Here is an 18972-nt window from a genome sequence, read left to right as displayed (position 1 = left end):
GCCTCAAAAAAAAAAAAAAGCAGCCCGAACCTCCATTGAAATCCACGGCACTCCAATAAATTACACAACACTTGCACAGGCTGCAGAAATATTGCAGGACAAGACTTACACAGATGCCAATCCGCAGCATTTATACACATGCACATGGCAAGACAGAAAGCAAACACTAGCGTTCAAGTCGGGCCGGGCGGCGCGATCCCGACTTGGCCCAGCGTGAGAGTGCTCCCTGAGTGTCTCTGTGCGTGCGTGAGAGTGAGCCCCATCCTCCCGGCATTTCCCCTCTTTGGGCAGTTTTGCTTCATTTGTTTCTTATTTCTGCTACATAGAAACTAACTTCCATCTCAACCCAGCCAGCGCCGCTGAATAGAGCCTGTGCTGCGGCTCCGTGTGCGTCAGATCCCTCCGCGCAGCCGTGCCGGCCCCCTCCTTCCCTCCCTCCCTTTCTCCCTCTCGCGGGCGGCCTCCTTAGAGAAAGCTCTTGCCAAGCAGCCCGCCGTTTCGGCTCCGGCATCTTCCCGGGCTGCCAATAGAGAAATAAGTCGCGGCCCGGGCCGCGCGGAGGGGTGTCAGCGCGGGCGCTAGGCCTATGCCGAGGCACTCCTTTTCCCGCGGGGGGCGGGGGCGGCGAGTGCGGGCCGCGAAGGCGCGGACTCCTTTCTGTGGCGGAGGGATCCCGGCGGAGGCGGCCGCAGCCGGAGCCGCTGCCTGAGAGTTGTTGTTTCCTCCTCCTCCTCCTCCTCCGCCTCCGCCGCCGTTGCTTGAATGGTGGAGCCGAGGCTCGGCTCGTGAGCACACACTGACAGCTACAGGGCAGGCGGTGGCACCGTCCCCGCTTCCCCTCGGCGGCGGGCTGTCCCGCCGGCGGCCCCGAAGTGACCCGCAAACATGTCTCGTGAGAGGAAAGGCCTCTCGGAGCTGCGATCGGGTAAGTCGGGCGCTGCGGGGCCGCCGTGCCGGGCGGACTCGCCCGCGGGCCCCCGCCCCCCGCGGCCGCTCAGCCCGTGTCTCCCCGTCCCTCTCTCCCGCGCAGAGCTCTACTTCCTCATCGCCCGGTTCCTGGAAGATGGACCCTGTCAGCAGGCGGCTCAGGTAGGCGGCGCGCGTCGCGGGCTGGGCGGGCGGGCGCTCGCGGTGGCCGCCCGCGGGCGTGGGGGAGGGCGGCGGCGGCGGCGGGGCCGCGGCCCGGGGCGCGGGGCTCAGCGGTCCCCGCTTTGTTGTTGCAGGTGCTGATCCGCGAAGTGGCCGAGAAGGAGGTAAGGGCGCGGCGGGTCGCTGCGTCCCGCCGCCGTACGGCCTCGGTCGGGTCGCTGCTCGAGCCCGGGCATCGAGCGGGGCGAGGGGCGCGGGGTGCGGGGGTCCCCGGCGGGGCGCGGGCCGGGCTGGGGAGGGGAGCGGCGCGGGCCGGGCCGGGGGCCGCGCTCACCGGGCGTCCTGTCCCCGCAGCTGCTGCCCCGGCGCACCGACTGGACTGGGAAGGAGCACCCCAGGACCTACCAGAATCTGGTGAGACATTCCCAGCGCACAGCAAAGAAACTTTTCCCTGAGTCGAATAAAAATTGAATTTCCCGCAATTTTTTACAGAGACAAAAACTTGGCCTCGGAACGGGAAAGCTGTAAAGGCCACGGGGAGGGTTGGGAGGCAGGAGCGGGGGCTGCGGGGGGCGGCGGCTGGGGGTGCGGACGCCCCGGGGCCGCAGGGGCCGCGGACAATTTATTTGTGATATTTTGTTAATGTGCTAGAAATAAAGATACGTCATGAGTGTTGTGCAGTGCAAGGCCGGAGGAGGAGGGGCCGGCGCGCGCGTCCGTGCGGGCGGGCGGGCGCGGGCGGGCGGGCGCGGGCGAGCGGGGCGCGCGCGCGAGGCGGCGGCGGCGGCGGCAGCGGGAGCGGCGCAAGCCTGGAGAGCGCGCTCGCCAGCTCCTCGCTCGCTCTGCACGCGCGGCCGGCTCAGCTTTCTCCAGACCCACACAATAGCTAGTGACTAACTGCTCCGGAGTGGCTTTAGCATTTCACAAGGAGGCCATTCAGGCAACGGACGAACCTTGGCAAGATTTTTTCCCTTTTTCTTTCCTCCTTCTCCTCTTCCTTTTGCTCTCCGTAGATCTAGATGTAGATTTTATTTATTTTTATCTTTTTTTTTTTTTCGGTTGGAGGCGTTCAGATAGATACTTGGTCTTACCTACCCGGCGGCACATTTTGCATTTACAAAAACATACCTGCCGAAGTATAAATTTAGAAGTTTTAAAATGCGTTTTCTAATTTTGCTGATTCTTGGATATATTCCCTTTTATTAAAAACTCAATGATGGAGGGCATTGAAGAGTTTGATTTTTATCTACGTAAGTTGCCGTGGGCTGGACCTTGGGTCTTCATTTTTTGTTTATATTGAGATATTTTGATTGCTTGAAAAATTACTTTTTAAAATAGCTTGTGGGTTTTGCAAGGCAATAATTGTAAAAAATTGCTCCCACAGAATGGAGCTATCTCTTGAGTGGTGTGAATGGAAAGTCTTGGTGCTAGTTTACTTTAAAGGAGTTGTGGTTTCCGCAGCATCCTCTTTGTACACTGATTGACGTTTGTACTAACGTGTTGAATAGTCACTTAAAACAGGGGCCATCAAGCAGCTGAAATTTAGACGATACATTGAGAAAATGTTCTGAGCCGTTTGTGACTGCTCGAGGTATTTGCAGTCACTCGCGTTGTCAGGGCTGTGGTGAGTAGGCAGTTTTTTAGAAGTTGAGGTGATGGTATAACCTGATTCTCATAGCTTTTGTGTGATTTTGAATAGGATTCGCATAGCTTTTGTGTGCGTGTGTTATGATTTAATATAAACTATTGTTGACTACGGGGTTGTTTAGGCTTAAGAAAACCGAGGGGAGACTGTTGCATCCATGCCTAAAGTTCAAGTAGCGATTTAGGGTAGTTCAGTCAATACTTGGGTCAATCCCAAAGTGATTGGTATTTGAAGTAAACTCCAAGGTTTACTACTTGCAATGTTTTAAGGTTTTAGATTTATACTTTTTTTGGCAAAAATCTTCAGTATATTTCCATGTCTTCCTTGCTGTTTAAGAAAAATCAATTCTAAAAATACTGTCAAAAAGATACGGCGTGTTTTATCAAACTCATTTTTTCCTCTCTTTTAAAAAGCCCACAAATTCAAGTCACTAAAAATTGCTGTCCTTTTAACTTTAAGTGTCTTAGATTTTTGATCAAAGCAACTAATAGTATTAGACTAAATAATGGGAGTGGCTAATCAGTATAGGAATATCATTTTGTTTTTCTGGTGAAAACACTAATTCAGATTTAGATTTAGACCTAATTTAATTTTAGAGAGGGTTCTTATTGGCTCAAATAGTAAAATGAAATATTCATAGTTTTTCAGGTTTCTTAAATTGTCTTTGTTAGTGTGTTATTTATGAAGAGCCACATACTTTGTACGAAGGTGGTTTTTCTTGCTGAAGAGTTTTTTTATCTCAACAGTCCCCATGGCTTTACTCTGAAGACAGGTAAAAACTCTTAACTGGAACTTGGAGTTGATTCTTGTCTCTTTTATTTACTCAGCATAAAACTGCTGAGTGCAAGGTACCCTTTAAAGGACTTGTGTGTCCGTCAGTCCCTTGCTGAGGTTTGAAATAGGCTGTGTTCTCTCACTGGAGCTGCAGTTGTAGTTAGCCTTAAGAATAGTTTGGTTGCCAGGTTTCTGAGCACATTAGTAGATCGGGAAATTTTCTGTTTTAATAAACACATGCAAAGTCTCTTGCATATTCCTTTATCTTAATTTAATTTCATAAAATTTATAACCTAAAGTTTTACTTTTTGTATGCATCAAATTGAACTAACAAAAATTGCCTTAAACTTATCTGGTGTGTGAAAATGTAGTTTCAGTAGTTTATACTTGTACTTGGAAATTGTTGGTGTATTAACTGATGAGCTGAACAGTATTTTAAGTGGAAAAATTCATGTGAAATTGGAATTTTGTAGACAATCTTTAAGAAAGAGATGTACGTTTGTACTTGAGTTTGAAAATAAGTATTGATCAGCATTACTTGGAATACATTGATTGGAATTACACTGCAATAGAAGTCAGCTCTGGTCCAGAAGAAAATGAAGTGTTTGGTGCAGTTTTGAAAGTTTTATAAGTTAAAAAAAGTAAAATTCATACATATATGTGTGTATATGTATTTATGATTGTAAAAGTCAATTCTCAAGAACTGAGAATTTTGTCTTTGCTATTAAAAGAATGTGATGGATTATTATCTGGTCGAACACTTAAAATATTTTAAAAGTGAATGGAATTCGATAGGATATTAAAATTGTTTTGAGGTCTGTTTAAGTTTAATCAGAGTTTTTATTTTTTAACCTATAATTTTTTTAAGGTAAAGGACATTATTTCAAGTATTCATCAGAATTCTTTTAAATGAAGGCAAATATTAAGCCAAAAAAGTATTTATTTTTTAAGATAGGCTGGCCTTGAACTACTGTCCCTGTAACTGAGGTTGACCTTGATGTTTCTGCTTGCACTCCCAGAATGCTGGGATTACAGAGTGGTTTATGTAGTGTGAGAAAATGAACAAAGGAGCTTTGTGCATGTTTGCTGAGCACTTCACAGATTGAGCTAGCTACATCTTCAGTCAGTCCACATTTTATAGAGTAAGAGGTCTATGTTTTGGACAGTGTTCTCAGCTTTTTACTATGGGATTTCACTTACCTCAAGGCGCATGCAGCCTTACAGCCGGCTGGCCTGCCTCAGCTTCCCAAGTGTTGGGATTATAGGTTCATTTCCTACTCATGTATTTGAATTTGTTGGTTCTTTAGTTCTGCTTCCCAGTTGCCTCCTTAATTAGTTATGATTGGTCTTTTATTAGATCTTAAAAGTAGATTATTAAAGTATTTACTAGACTTGGGATGCTTTGATTATATTAAAGTTATTTCTTTTATCAGTTGAGTTAAAGTTTTGCAAATTTAATAAAATGATGTAATTTTTTGCTTTTAAAAAAATAATCATTTTCTTTCCTTAAACTGATTGCATCTTACTAGGCATCTTTTTGTCAAGGTGAAAGATTAAAAGTTAGGAGATATGGTTTGTTGTCTGAAACCTGATGATAGTCAGATTACAGGTGATATGGGAAAACTAATTTCTCTTGCCTTGGTTATTTGTAACCATATATAAAAGCATGGACTGAAAATTAACTAGAAATAAGTTTTGAGTTAGAAATAGCAGTATATTGTTTTTAAGTTCTTAGCATTTATTTTTGGAGTTTAGTTTTTCATAATGGAAAAATAAACCTATAGAAATCATGCCAGTTTTGGAAACTGAATAAATGCTTTCCATAGTACTATTCTTCAGTGGTCATCCTACTTTGGTTCTGTTGCTGTGATAAAACTCTCCAAGGGAAAAAAAAAAAAGCAATGTGGGGAGGAAAGGGTTATTTCATCCTAGAACACTCAGGTCAAAATCCATCCCTGAGGGAACTTGGAGGAATTCATGTCAAAGACCTGGAGGCAGGAACTAAAGAACAGGCATGGAAGTTGCTGCTTATTGACTTACTCCCTGGTTTGCTTAGTGACTTTTCTTACACAGTTTAGGCTGGGCCTACCTACAGTGAGCTAGACCCTCATCAATACATGGTCTCAGGCTACTTTGATTGAAGCCGTTCCTTATTTAGGTTCCTTCTTCCCAAGTGTGTCAGGTTGACGACTGAGTTATGATAATACCATTTCTTGTGAAGATGAAGGTTTTTGAGATAGTAGCCGAACTGTAGACACCTCTTTATTGCTCTGTACCTGTGGTGTTTTTCCACTTTGGTTTAAGTAAGTTACTGGTAGCTTCAGATTTAAAGATGAATAGAGGGCCCTGAATAGAATTTACTTAAGTATATGTCTTAAGTATACAGTACTTAGAGTATGCTGATTAAAGTGAGTATCACGGAATTAAACTTAGAGGTGAGCTTAAAGAAAGCGTTAGCATAGTAGAGTCTTAAACTAAAAATTTCTGGTCTGTATTAAGATACTTTGAGATTTGTATAAATCTTTTCCAGGTTAAAATAGCATATGAAGAGGTATATATGTATTGGTAGCATTACAAGGCTTTCGTGGGTTTTTCCCTTCATTTTTAAATTCTTTGACAGATTTTGTACGTGTGCGTAATGAATTTTAGCTGCCCCCTTTTAAGAGTTTCAATTAAATAATAAGCTTAGCTTGATAGTTCATAAAACTTGACTTTTAAAATGACTTACTGTTATAATTAGGGATGAAATGTGTTAGGTAAAAAAGGAAAATAGAATGTGCTGAAGGACCAAAACTTCATCTTTTTTTATGTATGCAGTTATTCTCTTGGTACTTGGTATCATTTTTAAAAGAATTGGATTCATTTATAAAATTTATGTGTGTACTTGTTGAGTGTGGGTTTTTATGCATGTGTGATTGTGAATGTCAAGACAACCTTGACATGGTGGTCCTCAGGCACCACCACCCTCTCCCTCCCTCCCTCCCTCCCTCCCCTCTCTGTTTTCCTCTTTCTCTCCTTCCCTTCCTCCCATAGTTTGGCTGGCTTAGAACTCTCCTAGTAAGGCTAGTCTGGTTGTCTAACATGTACTAGGGATCCATCTACCTGTTTGTCTTTTCAGAGCCAGAATTAATTACAAGTGTGGTTACCTGATTTTTTTTAACAAGGGTTCTCTGCACCAAACCCAAGCAATTATTTATCCCCAAGCCCTATAAATTTTGAAATTAAATGAATCCATATTAGATTCTTAATGCATTGCCAAGTGAGGTGGACATAAAAGAATAGTGGAATTGTTCATTTCCTAACTGTTCAAATAACTGAGACAGAGGAGTATCAAATGCATCTATTTGCTAATCTCTAAAATGGCCTAATAATGACAAATCCACCTTAAAAGGCTGGGAGTAGTAATGGGTGTAAGGTTTGGTTTGCTCTTGGCAACAGCAGTGACAATAATAGTAAAGGCTGTAGAACTGTGGTGGTGTAGAAACTGTAATGGGATCTATTGTATCAGTTATTCATGCCATTACAGGTGATGGTAGCATGTTATAGAGGCAGTACCAAAGAGTGCATGGATTCTGCCACAGTTGGTATGACGTCCTGGGTTTCTGTCATGAGTGGCGAGCATGTATATGACTTAGGAAAGAGTATAGTGCAACAGTGCAAAATAACTACTGTGAGCGGAATTGGTTGACTCTGGTTTACTTTTGGAGTGCAGAAACACTAGTTTGTAGGCAACTTGATGAAACACTTGTCTGAAACTTCAATCTATCTCTAGATGTCTGGTGTTAGTTATCTTGAGTACTGAAAGCTGAAACAGCTAAAAAAGAAACTGGTTGTTTGTTAGTATTATTACATTGACACTTTTAATAATAGTAGTTTAAGGATTCCCCCCATCTTTGCATTAGGGGGTATCTTTATCAGATTCATAAATTTGAGTTTTAAATTATACTCTAATATTAATATGTTTGAGAGAATTTATTGTACATAGCAAATATTTAATTCTAATTTTAAAAACTCAAGGTGTTGCTCTGAATAGAGCACTCCTGCTTTGCTGTGTGGAGAAATCTGAAGAATTTTGGTTTTTTTTTTTTTTTTTTAAAGCAGAACAGTCAGAGTTTATATGAATAAAGTTGAAGATATTTGTGTTGTCGTTTTCTTTAACTGACAGGTACTGTATTGATAAGATCAACTGAATTATCTAAATGTGTTCTTTTGATTGACTGAATTCTTGAAGACAGGCATTCATGTTATGTTTGTTTCCAAGTACTTAGTAAGTAGACTTCCCAGATTAATTTTGATGTTGGCAAGGTTCTGTGTTGTTAAGCATCTTATAAGGAAGTTATGAAAATTTAAGAATTCTCAAATTAGTTAACCTAACTTAGAAAACTTGATTTATAGATTCTATTAAATTTTTAATGCTCAAGCTTGTGTGATTACTGGGAAAACTAAAGTTTTGAGAAGGAAACAGTACTATAAACTGTTGGAATCTGGAGACCTGGACCTTATTAGTTTTTCTCCTATTTTCTGAAGATAAATTCTTGAACAAATTTACCTTTTTTTTTTTTAACCTATGACATAGGTAGAGTTTTCTGCATTTGTTAGTAAATCTTTAATCTTTACAAAGATTAAGTTTTAAAAAATAGTTGGCACCAAAAAAAAAAAAATAGTTGGCACCAAGGTGTTTTTCTGTGGAGAAGATAGTAAAAAGTTACTTAGAAAGTGTATCCTATCTTTAAAAATGATAAAGTTTAACTCATACTTCAAAAATCATAACAGCTTATAATTTTGGAAGTTTTGAGACTTTTAGTTTTAAAATTTTGTAGTTTTTATGAAAAGGCTTATAAACAGTGAATATGTTTTTTTGTAATTTTTAACGTACTAGAATAGTTAGAAAAATGAGAGTTGTATTCTACTCAGCTGGCCTTTTATAATGCAAAGTACACAGCACAGAAGTAGCCAGCCCTTTTGATCTGACAAAGATTTTTGGTCTAATTACATGGAAGGAGTGAATATGAAGTGAGTATTTTAATTAAAACGTTAGTGCTGAACATTGATCATCATTTTCATAAATATCAATTTGCTAAAGGAAAGAACATTTTTAGGTCAACATAGGAAAACCAAGTAATTGAAATGACTATTGAGTTAACTTCACTCTGAAAATTCATTGGATTTTATATTGATATGTAATTCACAAGTGAAACTGACAAGGGTGACAAAGGGGACTAAAAGGAGTGGAAAGGGATGAGAGAGTGTCAGGTAGGGGCTTGAGGAGAAATATACCCAGTGTGTATTATATACTTGTGTGAAAGTTTAAAAAAATAAAGATATCCCAAACAGTTTCCTGGATTAGGCAAGACTTCTTCCCAGTATATGGGTCACTATGTAATATATGCTTGGAGTGTACTTAAAGTAACAGTAGAATCTTTACTGTGTAGTGCTAAGGGCATCAGATGGTTCAAAGAATAAGTTAGTGATACCTTCTTTGTGGTGATGAGGACACTTGGATTTAACAGTGCTTTCTCCATTCACTTTGCAAATCTAATGCCTGGCTGCTTTGACATGAGATAGATGTCTTTTTCTTTTAAAAGCTGAATAAGTTTTTTGGTATGTTGAGACAGGATTTCTCTGTGTAACCCTGGTTGTCTTGGATTTTGCTGTGAAGATCAGGCTCATACCTGCCTTTGCTTCCCAAGTGCAGTGTTGAAAGTTGTACCTCACCACTGTCCAGCTGAATAAGAGAAGTACTTAATCATAGTATGTCTAGTGGAAATCATTGGTTTTCAGTTTCCTCATAGCAACATCCTTCTGATGATACCTTTTTTCCTTAAAAAAAACTTAAATATTTTATGAATGAGTACTCTCCATGTATACCTGAACGCTAGAAGAAGACATCAGTTCCTATTATAGACAGTTGTGAAACACCATGTGGTTGCTAGGAATTGAACTCAGGACCTCTGGAAGAGCAGCCAGTATTCTTAATCGCTGAGCCATCATCTCTCCAGCCCCTGATCACACTACCTTCTGATAATTGCCGAACTTAGTTTACTTTGCTTTTCTGTTGCTGTGGTAAACACCATGACCAAAAGCTACTTGGAGGAGGAAAGGGTTATTTCATCTTACCCCTTCAGGTTACAGTCCTTCACTGAGAGAGGTAAGGGCAAAAGCTTAAGAGAGACAGGAACAGAAACAAGCCAGAGAGCAGCACACTGGTTTAATTCTCCTTGTCTGCTTTCTTCTACAATACAGGACACCTGCCCAGGAGTCTTAAGACTTCCCACATTAATTTTCAGTGAAGAAAATGTTTCACAGACTTGTCTGTAGATACTCTGTGCATATTTTTTAACTGAGTCACCTCTCACACAGCATTAGCTTGTGTCCAGTTGACAGAAAACTGACCAGAATAGCATGTTACCCAGAAACAGGTTGGTTTACCCAAAGTTGCAGATTAACCAGCCAACCAGCTTAGTTTTTTTTCTTTTTTCCTAGTATGCTGCAATTCACATTCTCAGATGATTATACCATTCAAATTGCAGGTAATAATTCTAGAAATATTTCTTACATATGATCTGAGAAAGAAGTGATAAACATGTAATTTTGATCAAAATGGAAAAGAAAGGAGAAGAGCTGTATTGTTTTTTAGAGAAGTTTTTTACTCTGATGTGAAAAACATTGCTATAGACCTATGGATCATTCTTTGGGGAAAGGGTCAGTAAAGTGTTCTGGATTTTAAAGCCGGGTACCTGATTAGTATTGACAGTCCCTGTTTTGAAGCATTTTGTGTGGAGGGTCCATGGTTGCAGTTTTCCAAATGAGTTCTATAAAAGGAGACTCCTAGGATTCTTGGTGTCCTGAGGAAGTTGAATGACCAAGGCTAAGAATAGATGTAAATTTGGGAATTAGCATAAGAATTTCCCAAAGAGAATATGTAGTGTGAGGAAAACATGTATGGGTTTGGGCTCTGACAACTGGGATCTCAAGGAACACCACTTTGTGGCCTGGTAGAAGAGGATGAATCTGTAAGAAGGAATGGATCCACAGATAGAGCAAAGCCAGAGAATAGCTTGAAAATTAAGGCTAGATGATGGAAGACACATTAAGATACAGATTTATTTTTAAAAAAAAGTAGTTAAGGTGAACTCCAATGATGCTTTTTTCTGGTGTTTTGTATTTATTTTAAAAATAAACTTGGGATTCTACTGTTAACATTACTTTTTAATAGAATTTTGTATTAAAGTACTTGGGAGCCTATATGCACTTAGGTCCAGTGAGAATATTTTGTGAAATCATGGTGATGATAATGACTTTGATACAGTCATTATCATGATTTAGATCCCAGTTTTCCCCACACTTGCTTATTTGTGTATGTGTGTGGGGCATATTACATTCAGTGTGACTTATTTTTATTGTATTTATTCCCCAATATATTAATGAGTCAATATGTAATGTGTAACTTGGGGTATAAAGTAATAGTTGATTCTTACACCAGGTGCAATGCTAAGGACATTACATGTGGTTTAATTTATTCAAGACCATAGCCAACAAGTACAGGGACCTCTTACATTGTCCTTTTATAACTACTTTCACTCTGTCTTAATGTCTCTAACCTTTAACAATGCTTTACCTGCTTTTCATTTCTAAAATAGTATCTCAAAAAGTGATATAACTTGAATCATATAGTAGATAATTTTGGGAGATTGCTCCACCCACTAGTCCTTGAGCATTTATTCTTGGATGCTTTTTGTTTTAATTTATGCAAATGAAAGTTGTTGACTGAGGCAAAAGAGTAAGAGAAGAAATGAGACTAATAATGAACTATCAAAAATAAAAGGAACGTATCTGATGGGGCAAACTCTAGAAATGCATCTGGATGATTAACACTGAAAAGGGGATTGAGAACAGGTTAGGCAGGATTTGGGGGTTTTGTGAAGAAACTTGAGGATATTTAAATGTAGGCATGAATAGGAAGGAGGAGGTAGTTGAGAAGAACTTCAGACTAAGGAGGACTAGCTTATGGTTTGGGTTTCTTGGAAGTCATGTTAGGATTTATAGCATAGGTAGAGAATTTAGATGTTACATATTAAAAGGAACAATTGCTCTAAGAAACAGTAGGTTAAGTTGTAGCTTTAGGGATTTGATGGGGGGGAACGGCTCCCCCATAAGTAGATGAAAGGAGGTATGGAAAAGGACTCAGGAGAGCTTGTTGTTAGTCTCTTTCACCCACCCACACACACCTTGGGTGATACATTACAGACTGCTGAAGACAACAGAATGCTTAAGTATGTATTCCTTGGGGCTGCTTAAGTTAGCACACTCTAATGTTTAACACTTATGTTAGAACAGTTTAAACCTGTACTTTCCTGTTTCATTTAGAATTTCATTTGGGGAATTTTCTATGGCTTTGAAAAATATTTGAAACCACTAGAATAAAGCACTAGAATGAATAAAGTAAAACATTTTGTTTTTTTGTATTTTGATGTGCTAGGATAAGTGCTAATAAAATGTTTTCAGTATTGGGTAGTGACGAGGTCAGCATTTCTTTATTTGTTAACGTGTTCGTTTACGTAATAATCATTTATTAACCCTCAGAAGTTCGTTAGGTCCCTAGTAAACAGGTCTAATCCTGGGTATTACACAGGACACAGACAAGTAAGTTGATTGGTGATGCAATATGGCATGAGACCTTCAGAAATTCCTCCTAGAGAGGCATAGAATGAATTTCTGATGAGGATTATAGTTACCATTAGATTCCAACTGAGGTTTAAAGTATCAAGGCTTATAAAGAATTGTTGTCCTCTTTTTTTAATTGTTGCTGCCTTTTAAACTATAGCTATCCTAGTCAGCAAGTGCAACTCTGCTGCTCCCAGCAGCAGTTGGGCTGCAAGAGTGGGTTCCCCAGGCCCCCAATTCTTTTAAAGCTACCAGTGGAACGGATCTAAATCTCTGTTGCTCTAAAGAATTCGAGATTCAAAGGTTGAATCTCTCCCCAGAGGCTGAATAGCAATCAACTCACCTTCCGGTATCTCCCATGAAGTTTTCCTGCTCCTGCACCCCTCCTTATAAACCCTTCTCCACCTGGCTCTCCCTACTCCTTCCTGTCAGCTAGTTGCTGACTCAGCCTCCTGACCACAGGTGACTTTTAATCAGACACATCCTTGAATCATTAAACAAATGGTCCAGAGCATAAACAAAAGTAACATACCTTAAAATAATATTCTGCAGCAAAAAAATTAAAGTACCTAATGTGCAGCGTAAGGGTGATTAAGGGAAACTTGAAAGGAGAACAAAGGGTGTGCAGAAAGAAGGGACTAAGGTAGTATGAGCAGCTTATGGAAGGATATGAAGCTTAGATATGAGAGAATGAGGTTTGGAAGTGGGTGGGTAAAGATTTCTAGTAGACAAGTCAGTTTCTATATTTAATAGATCAAAATCTGGAGAAAGCATAGCATTTAAGAACTAAATGTCTCTTCTAACTTGAAAGAGAAATTTGAGTTTGAAAAATTGAAATAATCTGCATTATCAAAGAAAGCTTTAGTCAAAGTGTATTCATAATATTTTACTAAAAGGTACAGATCTGTAGAAAAGGTTACCAGTCTTACTACATGAAATGTATTCTTCCTGCAGATTGTAAAACAAGACCGTTATGAACTTCATCTTGCTAAAGTAAGAAGACTGAAAAGAAATTGAGTGGTTTTAGAGGTCATATTAAAATACTTATATTTGGACAAGAAAGATGGCTCAGTGTTTTAAGAGCATTTGTAGCTCTTGCCGAAGACCTGAGTTGAGATTCCAGCACCTACGTTAGGCATCTCATAACTGCCTGTAACTCCTGTTCTTAGGGATCTAATGCCTTCTTGTCTCTGCAGGCACTGGTGGTGGCACACAAACACATGTAAATTAAAAAAAAATTTAAAGCAATAATTGTACAAGTTTTGATCTGAAGGGCACATTATAAATACTCTAGGCTTTTTTCATGTAATGTTTACGTTTCAATATTTTTAACTTAAGGTGTGTGTGTGTCTGTGTGTGTGTGTGTGTGTGTGTGTGTGTGTGTGTGTTTTATAGCAGGTATGCTGCTCTAATCACTCTCTGTATTAGACCTTTAAGACAGGGTCTTCTACTGATCTGGCACTGGACTATCAGTAAGCCCCAGCCAGCAGTCCTCTTATCTCTATCCTCAGTTATATAGGCATGTGTGACCACCTCTCGATTTTCTTGTGAGCTTTAGAGATTTGAACTCGGCTCTTCATGCTCACTCAGCAAGCATTTTTGGTTGAGCCATCTTCTCAGGCTTAGTCATATTTTCAGTTTACCAGAATTCTTTACAAGGTAAGGTGCTATGTTAGATACATATGTGTTGTGTGGTTATCAGTCAGAATTTAGCATATCCATCCCCTGATACATTTATCATATCTATGTGTGGTAAGAACATTCAAGATATTTTGAGCTACTTAGATAACTTTGCTAACTATAATCACCTTGGTGCTTTCTGGTGCTTATCAGAAAAAAAATTTAAATATAATTTAAAAAATTTTTTATGTTTTCTTATAAACACTAAAGATAATTTAGTTTAAGAAAAGTTTAAATATAATTTTAAAAATCTTTTGTTATGTTTTCTTAAAAACACCAAAGATAAATTTAGTTTACTAATGTGCTACTTACTAGTGTTTTTTTCTTTTTCGGTTTTTGAGAGAGGGTTTCTCTGCTTAACAGCCCTAGCTGTCTTAACAAAGTTGAAAACAGATTTATCTGGAATCTCAAAGGCTTTACTGACACTGGCCAAAAGAGTATATTGTACATAATTTGTAATGCATATTTTATTAAAGCTCTTTTTTTCTAAAGAGATTCATTCTGCCAAGCCTTTTTGCTAACAACTTAGGTGTATATCCTAGACTGTTGTTTTTAGTTACCAGTGTGACAGTATGGCTCCATGTTGTCTTCACAACAGCAATGTCTTCTGGAGTAACACTTCTTTTAATTGGCTTATTGTTAGACGGATATTTATTAGCCAACATTAAAAAATATTTATGTGCTGGGTGATGGCGGCGCATGCCTTTATTCCCAGCACTTGGGAGGCAGAGGAAGGCTTATATCTGTGAGTTTGAGGCCAACCTGGTCTACAGAGTGAGTTCCAGGACAGCCAGGACTGTTTCGCAGAGAAACCCTGTCTCAAAAAAACATATATACACACATAGGCACGTGTGCTAGTCTGCAGAGTATAATAAAACCTAAAGATGTATCTCGGTGGTAGAATGTTTGCTTGCATGCTCAAGGCCATGAGTTTTATCCTGTAGCAGTGAGGAAGGGAAAAATAAAAGGAATATAACATAATATATCACGAAAGGATTTATCTATTTACATAGCCTTCAGGATTATTTTAAGAAAATCATATTAAAATTGCCCAGTGGGTGAAATCCTTTAAAATTTGGGCTTAAGGCTTCTTTTGTTAATGTGTGTTACACTTTACTGGTGGTTGCCATTAATGTTTCATATTCTAGACCTATTAGATACCAGTATAGTAATCTAATTTGATGTAATCATAGGTAACATCCATCTTAAAATTTTTCAAGCAAATTTATACGGGAAGTGGCTTTTTTCTTTACCTTTTTGTGAATCTTTGTGGCTTACTTTAGACTATTAGTCTTCGTTGATTCTATTGTGATATCATAAGTCATGTATGTGGCCTCTGGAATCCACTACCCCACACAGAAAATGGCAGGGAAAAGGCAACCAAAGTGTCATTCTTAGTTGTGGTTTTTACCTGAAGAGTCATCATGATTCTTAGCATCTTTTGAGAGCATCTTACTTGAATGGTTATTTTCTATAATAGGACATATTTTATAACTTCGGTAGGTAAATATAAAGTTGTGAGATAGTAAATTTTGAAAAAAATTATTAAAAGATGAAATATTGAAAAAGATGCTGTGGGAACTCCTTCAACCAATAGCCTTTAAGATACTGGCCCATTTGGGGCGTGGTCACATGTACTATATATACAGATATAAAAACGTGTGCAGCCGCTTGGCTGCTGGATTCCATTCCTGTTTTCCGCTAATGCAGAGGACAGCTGATCTGTGAGTCTACCCCTAAATAAAGAGACCTTTATTATAGTCTATTCTGAGCTAACGTAGGACTGTTTTATTATAATCAACAACAAACATGTTTCAAATACTGATAAAAGTTAATCAGGTGTGTGGAGTTCTTAATGTGGTCCATCTTTTTATAGTAGATAGCTTCCTTTACTGTTGAAACTTGTTTGATGCAACAGTTAGAATTTTGTCTCACGCACCCCCCCCCCCCCGAAAGTTTTTTGGTAAATTAAAGTTTTAGCATGATAGAGGCATGATGGTGCACACCTTTAATCCCAGCTTTTGAGAGGCAGAGGCAGGCAGTCTCTTAGTTTGAGACCAACATGGTCTGTATAGTGAGTTCCAGAACAGCTGGAGCTATGGAGATAAACCGTATTTCGAAAAACAACAAAAGTTAGCATAGATGGTATATTAAATATCTTTTAGCTTTTTATAATGAGAATCCAAAAAGACTAATTGTTTTTAATTTTGCATTTTATTATAATAGTTTCAAAACACTGACTTTATGGCGTTTTTTTAATATTTTTGCTGCTTTAAGGTTTTAAAAATTCATAGTTTTAATCTGCACCTCCAGACTGCTGCTAGGGTTATAGGTGTGTACCACCAGGCCTATAGTATCTGAGATTAAAAAAAAACCCAGAACATTATGCACCGTCGGCTACCCCTGACCCAAAACTGTGTGTTTATCAGTGTGTAGTGTTGGCACTGGCTAGCATGTTAATTTACAGAACTACGTTTAGTTTACATGAATTTATAGCAACTTTTTCTTCCTCAGTGTACTGGATGATAGGGTTACTTTGTTATGTGAATTAAGTGGTTTAACAAAATCTGAACATTCTTTTGGAGTGTAAACAGTGTTGACTAGCCTAAACTGTAATTTTTGAAACTGTTTTTACTTAACATTACATAGCAAATATTTTTGTTTGTCTGGGACATAATAGGTTCCTATATCTTTTTTTGACATAATAGGTGAAGTATTATAGACATCTTGCACCTGATCACTTGCTGCAGATCTGTCATCGACTAGGACCTCTTCTTGAGCAAGAAATTCCTCAGAGTGTTCCTGGAGTTCAAACTTTATTAGGAGCTGGGAGACAGTCCTTGTTACGTACAAATAAAAGTATGAACATTTTTTTCAATTTAGACATTCTTTATCTCAATTTTTATATTTTATTTTTGTATTTATAAAATGTATGTTTTGATAGGCTGCAAGCATGTGGTATGGAAAGGATCTGCTCTGGCTGCACTACATTGTGGAAGGCCACCAGAGTCTCCAGTTAATTATGGTAGCCCGCCTAGCATTGGTGAGTTGAGTTTACTTATATCATGTTGTGATGTCCTCTAGGTAAAAGACTATTGAAAATAAAGTTTTTAGTTACTGTGATGTCACAGAGCTTTATATTATGCATATCAACATTCAAAGATGAAAAACTCAGATTACGTAAGTAAATAACTTTAATAATGGTCATAATATACAATTATAAATTATAAGCATTGTTTCTTATGAAGATTGGGCATCTCAATGTTTCATTTTTTCCTCAAACTTACTTAATAAAAGTTACATTATGTTTATTTAATTAGTATTATAATTCCAGTTTATTGTAATCTTAGTAAACAACTAGTTTGGTTTTCTTTTAATAAGCATTACATATTTTTATCTAAAGTTTCAAAGAGAATGGATTTGCAAATAAGTTTTCCTCTTGAATTGCTTTTTAGACACAGCCCATCGCCTCCATTCTAACTAGACTTTATAGACATAGCCTATCACTTCCTGTGAATTTATAGAACATTCTCAGGTATAAACTTCTTGCTCTTGTCTTCTACTTTTCTCTCTTCCAGTATATTGTTTAATATTATAATCTTAATTTTATGACTTTACCTTTGCTCTTCCCAAAGAAATAATAAAAAGGTAAATTATGACATTTTAGAGATATTTATTTCATCTACCATTATGTCAGCCCCTGGCTATTAGAGATCTTCTGCTTGTTCTAGCTTCTTTTCTCACATGCCTGCTTCTGCCTGATGTCTTTTAGTGGGACTGAAAAGTTCTTAGTATTTTAAAATGATGTCCACTTCTTTACTTTTCCTTTCTAGAGCTTCAGTTAATCAAATAAAGAATTTTTTTTATTTAGTCTGTTGCTCTCTTTTCTGTTTACAATTTTTTCTTTCTGTTATGCATTCTGGATTATTTCATTTTACCTGTTTTCTAAAAGTGTCCTGATATTTGTATGATATGTAATGATAGTTGGCTCTGTTTTTTTATCTTTTATTGGTAAGATTTATCACCATTTTAGTATTAATCTAAGATTAAAAATATTTCTATAAAATATGCTATACTGCTTTTTCCTATTCTTTTCTTCCCCTTCAGTTCATACTTTACCCCTCTATGCAGAATCCTCACTTAGCACCCCTCACCTAAGCATATTCATTCCAGTCTGCTTTCTCAGTAGCCGTTTTCCTTTCACAACTCATTTTCTTGTGCTTTCTTCATTGTAGGTTTCAGCATAACAGTTTTACAGTTTGTGATTAGTCGTTTTAAACAACTATTTTCTTTTTATATTGCCCTTTGCTTCTTAATTTATCTGTCTTTAAATATACTTCTCATTTCCATTTGACATAAGGCTAACTTAAAATTCTTTTCACTTTTCTATCCTCTGGGAACATTGTAAAAACTTATGTAAAGGGGGGCATTGCCCCTCCAAGGTCATTTTTTTTCATTAATTTTTTTTTTTTTTATAAAATAGGATAGCTCTTAAAGCTTTCGAAGATGTGTTTGTGTTATACAAAAGTTCTTTTGTTTAATTTTCTATTTCAAGTTAAAGTTGACAAAACAAAGGAGTACGTTTTTGAAAAATGCACAATTTCAAGTTGTGCTTTCATTTCTTAAGTAAATAATTGATCAAATTTATTTTTAAGTTATATGTGAGATTAAAACTTCCCCCATCCCAAGATGTATCTGACAAGCAACTTACTATAAATTCAGATGCACTCACCACTCCTATACCTTTTCCCATAGTGATTATTGAATGTGGTGTTGTGTTTTCATTTTTGTAAATGAAAGTTTGTCATCTTTTCATTAGGTCTTTGATTTTTTTCAATTTCTTCAAAAATCCTTTGAATTTAATATTTGAACATTTCCTGGAAAAATTTTTGGAAATTGGATAATTCATAGTCAGGCTGAGTAGATCTTATATAGATATTAGTGCTTTATTCAGTTCCTCCAGTAAGACTCAATGAAATAAAATAGTCTCCTGTTATAGGAAGAGCAGGCCTGCTTTTCATCCCAGCCACCCGGCTAACTTAACCCCCGAAATAATCACACAGAAATTGTATTAATTAAATCACTGCCTGGCCCATTAGCTCTAGCCTCTTATTGGCTAA

General features: G+C 38.2%; 1 protein-coding gene across 2 annotated transcripts in view; it reads left to right on the top strand.

The window, feature by feature from the left end:
* The first annotated feature begins 683 nt into the window (after positions 1–683).
* Positions 684–18972, top strand: part of LOC119809181 (pleckstrin homology domain interacting protein) — a 119789-nt gene continuing 101500 nt past the window's right edge. For both annotated transcript variants that reach the window (XM_038322048.1, XM_038322047.1), the window contains exons 1-6: positions 684–925; positions 1031–1089; positions 1224–1253; positions 1444–1503; positions 16561–16711; positions 16797–16895. In XM_038322048.1, the coding sequence (XP_038177976.1) occupies positions 886–925; positions 1031–1089; positions 1224–1253; positions 1444–1503; positions 16561–16711; positions 16797–16895 (439 nt within the window). In that variant the 5' untranslated portion in view covers positions 684–885. The remainder of the gene's footprint in view (positions 926–1030; positions 1090–1223; positions 1254–1443; positions 1504–16560; positions 16712–16796; positions 16896–18972) is intronic.

The sequence above is a fragment of the Arvicola amphibius genome, chromosome 3, assembly GCF_903992535.2.
Source record: "Arvicola amphibius chromosome 3, mArvAmp1.2, whole genome shotgun sequence".
In the NCBI taxonomy this organism is placed as follows: Eukaryota; Metazoa; Chordata; class Mammalia; order Rodentia; family Cricetidae; genus Arvicola; species Arvicola amphibius.
The sequence above is the reverse complement of the archived record's forward strand: the minus strand, read 5'-3'. Positions and strand labels throughout refer to the sequence as shown.